This window comes from Eublepharis macularius, chromosome 17 (genome assembly GCF_028583425.1).
Source record: "Eublepharis macularius isolate TG4126 chromosome 17, MPM_Emac_v1.0, whole genome shotgun sequence".
Classification (NCBI taxonomy): Eukaryota; Metazoa; Chordata; class Lepidosauria; order Squamata; family Eublepharidae; genus Eublepharis; species Eublepharis macularius.
The window spans coordinates 13615518-13625209 of NC_072806.1; the positions used below are offsets into that span (position 1 = coordinate 13615518).

The 9692-nt window shown below is 47.3% G+C and overlaps 1 protein-coding gene across 1 annotated transcript in view; it reads left to right on the forward strand.

Annotated features, from left to right (window-relative positions):
• The window catches only part of EFHD2 (EF-hand domain family member D2), a 29447-nt gene extending 21236 nt beyond the window's left edge, over window positions 1–8211 (forward strand). Inside the window, exons 3-4 of the mRNA XM_055001417.1 lie at window positions 2432–2566; window positions 4539–8211. Coding sequence (XP_054857392.1) covers window positions 2432–2566; window positions 4539–4673 — 270 coding nt within the window. The 3' untranslated portion in view covers window positions 4674–8211. The remainder of the gene's footprint in view (window positions 1–2431; window positions 2567–4538) is intronic.
• The last annotated feature ends 1481 nt before the right edge of the window (window positions 8212–9692 follow it).

Here is a 9692-nt window from a genome sequence, read left to right on the forward strand (position 1 = left end):
AGCATATGCCACACACCTTGGCATCACCGGAAGTGTGTCAGAAGGCAACATCCACCCCTCAGGCCCCTTTCCCCCAAAATCTCCAGGAATTTCCTTAAAGCAGAATGAACTCAAAGCAGCTTACCCTCCTCTGGAGTCCAGCCCCACCCGGCTTGCACTCACTCACTCATTTTCCCTCTCTCCCTCTCTCTCACAAGTCACAAATGAAAATAGAGCAGCAGAGCCTGCTGCTAAAGACGAGGACAGCCCGGAGGAAAAGGAATCATATGGGCAGGGCCCAAACCCACGTGACCGCTTTTCAGATCTACCGGAATGCTGTTCCGGCGCGTTCCGCCTCCAAAGGAGCCCTGCCTTTATTTATTTACTGCATTTGTACTCCTGCATTTTTTGAGAAGGGGGACCTAAAGTGGCTTACATTGTTCTCCTCTCCTCCATTTCATCTACCCAACAACAACCCTATGAGGTAGGTTAGGCCAAGAGTGCATGACTTTTGAGTCACCCAGCAAGCTTCCATGGCAGGGGGGGGTGGGATTCGAACCTGGGTGTCCCAGATCTTAGTTCAATATGATAACTGCTATGCTGTACAGGCTCTTGTGATCCAACTTGTGAGATCCATTGCAATGTGGCAGGAGAGACAACTTTCTGCATGCTAAACATGATACAAGAGCTTTGCCCTAGCACCCTCTGGTTTTTCTACAAATGCTGAGATTTGTCTTCTAGCCTGTATCTGGCACTTTACCTGGCACCTCACCAGATCTTGCCAGCTAAAGGTTGAAGACAAACATACCTTCCTTTAGAGGCACATGTGTATTTTCTGCTGCAGCGAGAGCCCTATTTTCCCCAGTCCTTTGTCTTTCTATGGGCACACTGCCCAATACTTTCCTCCCTATTTTAAACAGGCTATTAGCTTTCTTTGTTTTAAGCTTTTAGGCATTTGGAGTGTTTCCTAATCTAAATATCTATCTGGTGCTGATTCTTTTTCTTTGAAAATGAGAAGAGGAATGGCTTTTGCAACAGCCACAAGGGTTTACCAGATCAGAGCAGCCAGTTTACCACTTGTTTGTCTATTTACTTTATTTATAGTCAGCCATTCTCGCTGAGCCTCAAGGCAGATTACCAAATCTGCAATGGGAACAGTATAAAACCTATACTAAACAGTGTAATGAGATTGGATTACCAAGTTAGAAAACAGTGCAATAAAATCAATAAAAAAACATGACATGAGAAATGCAAAAACTGGACTCCAGAAATGCAGTGGAAACAAGAGAATGTGTACAATAAGTAGTGCCGTAAATTACAGCCCCTATCCCTTTTTTAAAAGCATCATCCCGAATACTCAGTCTTTAGTACAGCTGGAAAGCAAAAGAACTTATTTGCTCTTGAGCTCAGTTCTGTCTGGAAGTTTGTGCGTTTCTTTGAAAAGTGTTGGCTTTTTTGTTCCCAAAGGGAGACTGCCATTTTTCCTTCCAGAAGGCTTTGACCCACCCTGATGCAATTATACCCATCAGCTCCAACCACTCATTTCATGCAGAATACAGACCGCAGGTCTTCATTTCATGGCCCAAAACATCTTTTTCTTCCTTGCCTCCTTTTTGTGTTTCAGTATTCAGCTGGATTTAAAAGTTCTAGATAGCTCCAAAGCTTGTACATTGTTCTGTGATATATTTTCCCCTGTGGTATTTATTGCACAACTTTTATTTTAAGGGTTGTCTGGAAAAGGGTGAGAGCAGATTGACAGCTTGAGTTCTATGTTTCTGGCTACGCCTAACATGGCCATTGGAATTTCATGTGAAATTCAGGGTGGACCTAGCTTACCTAGTTATTAGTTTTCAAGAAAGTGGCCGTGGATCAGCAGAGGGGCATCTGCTTTGCATGCAGCAGGTCCTAGATTCAGTTACCAGCATTTATAACTAAAAAGATCATGCAGTGACCCTGGACAGCGGCTGCCAATCAGAGGAGGCAATACTGACTCAGCAGTAGGCAGCTTCATATTCTCGTATTATCTTGTGGGTCTTACTTTAATTTTTATTTATGTGAGTTTAGCAGGAAACAGTAGAAATGTTCAGAAAACTAAATGTAAAAGACTAGCGCTATTAGCCCTACACATATTTCTAGTACTTGTTTTGTACTTGTGGTACACGGCATTACAGAGTAGACTGATAGTGGTGTGCTCGTACCAGTTGTTGCAGGGCAAAGAGGAAATCTGTTTTCTTCATGCTAAAATTCCATTTAGGAATTGAGCTCTCCCGTATTACAGTCTCGGGGATAGTTGCTTTGAAGAGAAGATTAGTTAGACATATGGGACTGCTGGGAATCTTGTACTGGGTGGGTAGCCAGAAGTCCCCTAGGAAACTATTTTGCCCCTAGCAAGTTTTTCTTAAGATCATGTTTAACCTCGTTGTACACTTGTGTTCCTTTTTCCTCTTTTCAGTTCCTTCTGATTTTCCGCAAAGCTGCTGCAGGCGAGCTGGAAGAGGACAGCGGCCTCCACGCCTTAGCCCGCCTGTCGGAGATCGACGTCTCAACGGAGGGTGTCAAAGGAGCCAAAAGCTTTTTCGAAGCCAAAGTAAGGCGAGAGAAATTGGCAGCATTGGGGGTTGCCTGGGATTAGCACTATAGAAACAAACCAGTCTTGCCTTTTCCACCACTGTCTATATGGTCACTTGAGGAGTCAGTTGTCCCTCTCTCCCTGCTAAAGAGTGAAGAAGACCTTGCCCCAATCAGCTGTGAATGTGTATTTGAATTCTTGCCCGTGAGAGGACTGGCTTGGTGTTTACTTGCATGCAGGTCACGGTAAATTATCACTGTAATAATTCTCGCTCAGCCCTGTGGAGTTCACTCCTTCTCCCCTGCAAAATCCAGGAAATAATCAAGAGTGATGAGTTTGTCCAGAGACTGCGTGGGGTTTTGCAAAGTAAAACGCAACCTTTTCCCATGTGATTTCTTCACTGCCCCCCCCCCAAATCCACTTACAAATGTTCGAGTACCCCTTTGGTATTGCTGCCACACACACACACCCTTTAGTTACTTTTCATAGATGCTTGTTTGGTACTAGGAGAACACTAAAACAGGAGAAACTGGTAACACGGAGAGCAATCTGGCCATGGGTAGGAAAACTAATGCAGTTCCTTAAACAGAGTATAGCTTTATTCTCTACGAATAGATTGACACACCTTGAGTATAAGAGAACGGGCTACAAAACTGGAGTACAGTGTCTAAAAAACTGAAAACCAGAGAGAGTTTCCTATTCTATAATAACAACAACATTCAATTTATATACCCCCCTTCAGGACAACTTAATGCCACACTCAGAGCGGTTTACAAAGTGTGTTATTATTATCCTCACAACAATTACCCTGTGAGGTGGGTGAGGCTGAGAGAGCTCTGAAATAGCTGTGACTGACCCAAGGACACCTAACTGGCTACAAGCAGAGGAGTGGGGAATCAAACCCGGTTCTCCGTATTAAAGTCGTGCCGCTCTTAACCACTGCACTAAACTTAGAACAGAATTACCTGGCATCAGCATCTCAATCCTAGGGGTGTACCTATTGAAGAAGGCTTCTAGGTGTCACTGACACACATGTGCACACAGTCCAAGTTGGTTGGCTTTAACTCTCTCCCAGGTCAGAGGTTGAGGACCCAGTCTGATCCCTAGGGCTTGCCTCTTTAGCCCACTCGAACTCCCTTGGCCAATCACCTTGAGTCCCGCATCTGTGCATTTTGCTTTTGTTACAATTAAATAGTAATTGCAGAGTAATTAATTGCACAGCAGAAATAAGAACCACAGATGTGTGCGATCACTGGCTTGTATGTGCAGAGTCCGCATGCATATGAAGAGTAATTGTGTAGGTGCCATCGTTGTAATTGGGAACATTTGAAAAAGCAGCGTTAATGGTCACGGGGACACCCCCCCCCCCAAGTGAGTGCATTTCTTACACATGTAGGAAATGTGTAGGAAAACGTGCTAAATGCAAATTTTTAAAAAGATTGCTTTGGCAGAAACTGCTTCCACAGCACAACGATCTTCCCTGTGTGACTAAAGGCAAGCTGTAGCAGCCATTTTGTGGCTGTCTCTGTCTCCTGCAGCTGCCATTTTGTGGCAGCCATTTTGTTGCTGCGCCCACCACACTGTGTCAGAATTCCAAATGTGCCTGCAGGTTCTAAAAGTTTGGGGACCCCTTGTGTAGATAGATTTCCCTTCCTCGTTTTATGCTTATAACAGTCCTCTGAGGTAGAAAAGGCCAAGAGAGAGTAATAGCTCCAAGATCACATAGCACGCGTTCATGGCAGAGTGGGGATCTGAACCGGAGTCTTGTAAGTCCTAGTCCAACACCCACAACAACACATTGACAACTAACCATCACATGTTCTCAGCCAATCCTACCTCATGACTTCACTGCAAGGATAAAATGGGAGAAAGGACCACCTAAGCCACCCTGAGCCCCTCTGAAGATAAAAACAGAGAACTGTGACAGAGACGTACTCAGTGTGCTGGGTTACTCCTGAGCGGCTTTCCTATTTACCTTTTTTTTCCCCAGGTGCAAGCCATAAATGTCACCAGCCGCTTCGAAGAGGAGATCAAAGCTGAGCAAGAGGAGAAGAAACGGCAGGCAGAGGAGATGAAGCAGCGGAAAGCCGCCTTCAAAGAGCTGCAGTCGGCATTCAAGCAGTGATGGGGTGGGCAGGGGCAGTGCTGGGAAAAAGGGGGGGTATGCACGTGACCTGAGTGGTCCCACTGGAATGATCTTGAGTTGCTAATGATCGAGGGATTCCCAGCATTTTGAACTGGTCTCTAGAGCTGTGCCTTTGGCAAGAGCTTGATCTATAGAAGTCCCACAACCTTTCATTTCATCTGCCAGTCCCCGTAACATGAACAACTTTGCTGGCCGATTTTCTGCAGACCAAGCTTCTGTCAGCAGGTGTGAGAGTGGGTCAGGTTGGATCTTTTTCATTTTCTGATCAATCGGCAGCTCTTAGGTGGTTGTGCAGACCAATTTGGAAATAGGACTTTCCGTAGCTTTTGAAATCTGAAGCCGTTCAGGCTGCCCAGTGGTTTCTCGTGACCTGTAAATACCACGAGCAAGAATTCCCAGAGCCTCCCCTTGTCCACGTTGCCCAGATCCGTGTTTTCTTGTGAATGACGTGTCTGTATGTTGGTGGGCGTTCTCTTTAACTCTTTGTAACCGCTTGGTGTGTCCCGAGCCTGGCCGTTGCACGTTCAACTTGTGAATCATTTCATATCCCAGCCGGTAGGGTGTTAGCCACGGTTGTGGGACGGATAGGGGGTGCCTACCCTTGCTCTGGTGGGGACAACGCTTGTGCAAAACGGCCTCTTGCCGCTTTGGCGTGCACAATCTGCATTGAAAAATGCATTAATTGGTCACTTTAAAAAGTCCCTGTGCTTGAAGCTTTGCCAAAAATAGAAAATGTTACGACTATCCGAGGTAGCAAATTGAGTGGCCTGGTGGAGTTCAGGAACACACCTCAGTTCTCCTCCCAAACTCTTCCTCTGTTTTTTTCCCTGAGTAACCCTGATCATCCACTGCTGCCCTGATGTAGGACAGGACTTACGCCCTCTCCCCCCGCGTCCTCTCAAAACCACCTGTTTGTTTCCCTTTGCCCCAGCACCTGGTTTTATATCAGGCAAGGAGATGGAGTGACTGCAGCCCGTTTTCCTTCAGCCATTATAAAGAAACGGGATCAAGAAAAGTGGCACTTTCAATGAGTGAATGAGGGGGAAAGGATAACGGTCAAGAAAATGGGTTTGCTGTTGTCCCAAGGATCTAGGAAGAGGGTTGAGGGTTTTCCCAGTTACCTGGGGGACCTTGAAATTCTGTTGCCCTAGACAGCCCCCTGGGCTTTCTGCTAGGCTGATGAGTCTTTTGTGCAGCAGTCAATGAATACATTTTTCTGAGCGTTGCTTCCATTAGATACTACGATTCTCCTACGAACATCAGTATAGATAGAGACTTGTAGGTTTCCAGGGTTGAAGTTCCCATTCTTAAATTTGCCTTGACCGCCACCATTTAAAGATGCAGACCTGCCAGGGGAGATCTGGCAAAGGAAGTTGGGTGGGTGTCTGCTTGTGTGCGTGTGGCGATAGACTACCCTGCTGGATTTTTGGGAGGCGAGAGAGGACCTCTCCATACAGCAGCATCAAGTGTTGGGACGTCTTGGTAGAAGCCCTGCTCATCCCAGAGGATGCCACAGGGTCACTGGACAATGTGAGCAGGGCTACATCCAGACCAGCCTAATGTCTTTGTGTGCGTATTTGTGTGTTTCCCAAGGCAATAATCCGAGTGCGGGAACTGTTGTGATTTCACTCTGAGCTCGATTGTAAAGGAAGAGCCTGTTCTGTGCCCTTTGTATTTTCAAGAATGGAACCGGCAAATCCACCCGGATTGCAAACCACATTGGTGAAACCCAGAGTCGTGTGCGTTGTCGTCGTCGGGTTGTTTCCCCTAATAATTCATTTGTTCATATTCCGGCTGGGAGACCACCTGAAAGTGCTTTGAAATGTTCACGTGGTTTGCATGCACTGTGATCTTCCAAGACAGGGGCAAACCCTAATTGTCAAGCTTTTGTAACAGAAAATCTCAGTGGATTTGATAGGAAAAATAGTCCTCTCCCCCAATTATTATTATTATTATTTGCACAAAGTCAGTGCTTGGAAAGGAAGTTGAAAGAACTAGAGCCGTCGCTGTTGTTTATCAGCCTCTGCTTCTTGTGCCCTTAACAGCAACTGAGCCAAGCTATAAGTGACACTTTACACAGGTTGGACACTTGTCAGCTTCCCTCAAGTTTTGATGCGAAATGTAGGCGTCCTGGTTTTACAGCTTGGCTCTCCATTACAGCTGCAAGACCAGGATGCCTACATTTCCCAACAAAACTTGAGGGAAGCTGTCAAGTGTCCAACCTGTGTCAGGCATCACTTGTAGCTTGGCTCTCAGCAGGCCACCATTGGTTCCTGGATTGCTGGGAAAGGAGGCCGTGCCCCCTGCACTTGGAGAATGGAAGTACAAATTCTGCCCATCTTGAACACTCCAGGCAAACTGGGGGTGGCCAGCAAGATCTTTTTGCCAGTCTTGGGAGCCCTACAGATTCTCGACCCGGGGCTGGCACCTGGCATCAACATGGCTGACCACCTGCCTGAGGCCACAGCTTGGCACAGGGCCGGTCCCCAACTAAGATCTGGAAGAATCAGGTTCGAATCCCCGCTCTGCCATGGGAGCTCACTGGGTGGGCCAGTCACAAACTCTCCACCTAACCTACCTCAGAGTATGGTTCTTAGGAGAAAGTAGAGGAGGGGAGAGCAATATTGTAAGCTGCTTTTTCTCCCTATCGGGGGAGAACACTCAGATATAAATTTTAAAATACGAAATGAAGGTACCTTTGATTATAGGGGAAGAGGGCCATAACTTTTGTGGGCGAGAATGTGAACACGGTGCTGGGGGAGTGACTTATTATGAGCACTCCATGCCCAAAGGCCTACAAAACCTGCATCCAGTCCTGGGCTGACCTGACTTCATACACTTCACACAGGCACCACCCTTCTGACACGCAGACCTTTGCAGGTGACGGCTTTTACCATTCCATGTCCTGCAAAGCTTTCCCAGTTCTGGAGACTGCACCGCTGTTAAGAGCACAGGATCAAACGAGACTGCATTTTTGAATGTTTAGCAACCCCCCAAATAGGTCTGTGTTTGTACGAAGGAGGGGGAGTGAGTGCTCTTCCTCTCCTGGGCTGGCTCAGCCAAGATGCGTTTTAAAAGAGGGAGTTTCTCCACTTTTCATTTTCGTCCCATGCGAATGCCCAGTTTTTGTTCTTGTTTTTCAAAATCCAGCGCCCCGTGTCCCATCTACTTTGCAAACTCTGCCCTGGGTTTTCCTGGAAGATTTTGAATTGCTTACTACATTTCAAACTACCCCCCCTCCTCTTTTTTTTGGCTAAAAAGGTATTATAAGTCTCATTGAGGCTGCGTTATTTTTTCATACGGCAACCATAGGTGGCTTGAGGGGTGATGGTTGGAAGTGGGTAGGGGGGAAAGCAGTATATTAAACAGCTCCTTCCATTCCTCTGCAGCATTTCCAATATATTTAAATGGATGGAGGGGGGGGACTGTGTTTGCTTTTGATTCCAAAAGCTGCTCCATTTCAGTGGTATGATTTATTTTTTTTAACCAAAAATTAAAAAATTATATTTCATAAGCATGTTGCGGAGTTCAGAGGCTGTTTCTTCTCTTGTGGAACATTTGATCGCTTCAGGTTGAAATCCAGACAGTTCTAAACATTTTGTCTTCCCTATACCTTGCTTTATTAGCATGAGCCACCGAAATGTGCTGAGCCAGGGGTCTCTAGCTGGGCACCCGTGGGCACCACACCGCCCACTGACCCTTCCTGGTGCCTGTCAAGCAGTTTTAGTATGTGGGCGGAGCCAGGTGGAGCATTTGTCCTGCAAGGCTTCTGATTGGCCATGGGAGATCTGATTGGCAGTGCAGAGTTTTAAGGAGTTATTTTGGTAGCTGCTGCCACCACAGCACAAGGAAGGCTGAAGATATCTGTAAACAATTATATTCATTTTAAAAGGCATCCTGATAAACAGACCTTCTGCCTAAAATGTTGAAGAGTCACTGTTAGAGTTATGCTTAACATCACTCCCTGTTATTTTGTGGTTGGATCTGCCTCCTGTAGCAGCCATTTTATGGCTGGCTCCGCCTTCTCTGGCAGCCATTTTATGGTTGTGGCCACCAATTCCAAAGGTGTCTGCAGGCTCGAAAAGGTGTGAGATCTCTGTATTAAGTACTCCTTATTTTCTCAGGACCATTTCCATTACCTGGCTCAGTAGTTTTCTGTTCCCTTGCTGTTCCCTAAAACCCAGTTCACTCACCATTGTTGATCTTCAACACATGAAGCAGCCTTATATTGCTACTAATACAATCATTGGCAGCAGCTCTCTAGGGTAGGGTTGCCAGGCCCACTCAACCTCCCGGTGAGGGATTGGGACCTGGCACTTACTTGCGGTGGGGGTGCGTGTGTGCACACGTGAGCCATTCCCGCAAGTACGATGATGTCACTTCCAGGAAGTGATGTCATCACGCAGCCCTGGGAGCCCACCCATGCTCCACAGGGGCCTGGATTGGGGCCACTGCGGAACGTGGCAGCGCTCCCGCCCTCCACAGCGGCCCAAAACACGCCTGTTTTGGCCCAGATTGGGCTCGTTTCGGGCCATTTTGGCACAGATTGGGCCGGTTTTGGGCTGCTCCACAGCAGCTCAAAACGGGCCCAATCTGTGCTCTGCAGCAGCCCAAAACAGGCCCGATCTGGGCCAAAACAGGTCCAGAACGAGCCCGATCTGGGCCAAAATGGGCATGTTTTGAGCTGCTATGGAGGGCAGGAGCACTCCACAGCGGCCCTAATCTGGGCCTGATCTGGGCCAAAATGTGCCCAGTCCAGGTGGCTGCAGTGCACGGGTGCTCGCAGTGCTGCAGGAGAGCGTGCATGGATGGTGCGGTCCCCCCTGCTAGCCAGGTAAGTGGGGGCGGGGGATCTTGCATCCTTACTCCAGGGTTTTGCATCCTTACTCCAGGGTCTCAGGTGGAGATCTTTCACATCCCCTGTAACCTGATCCTGTTAAGTGGAGATGATGGGGAATGAAGCTGGAAACTTCTGCATGCAAAGCAGACGCTCCATCA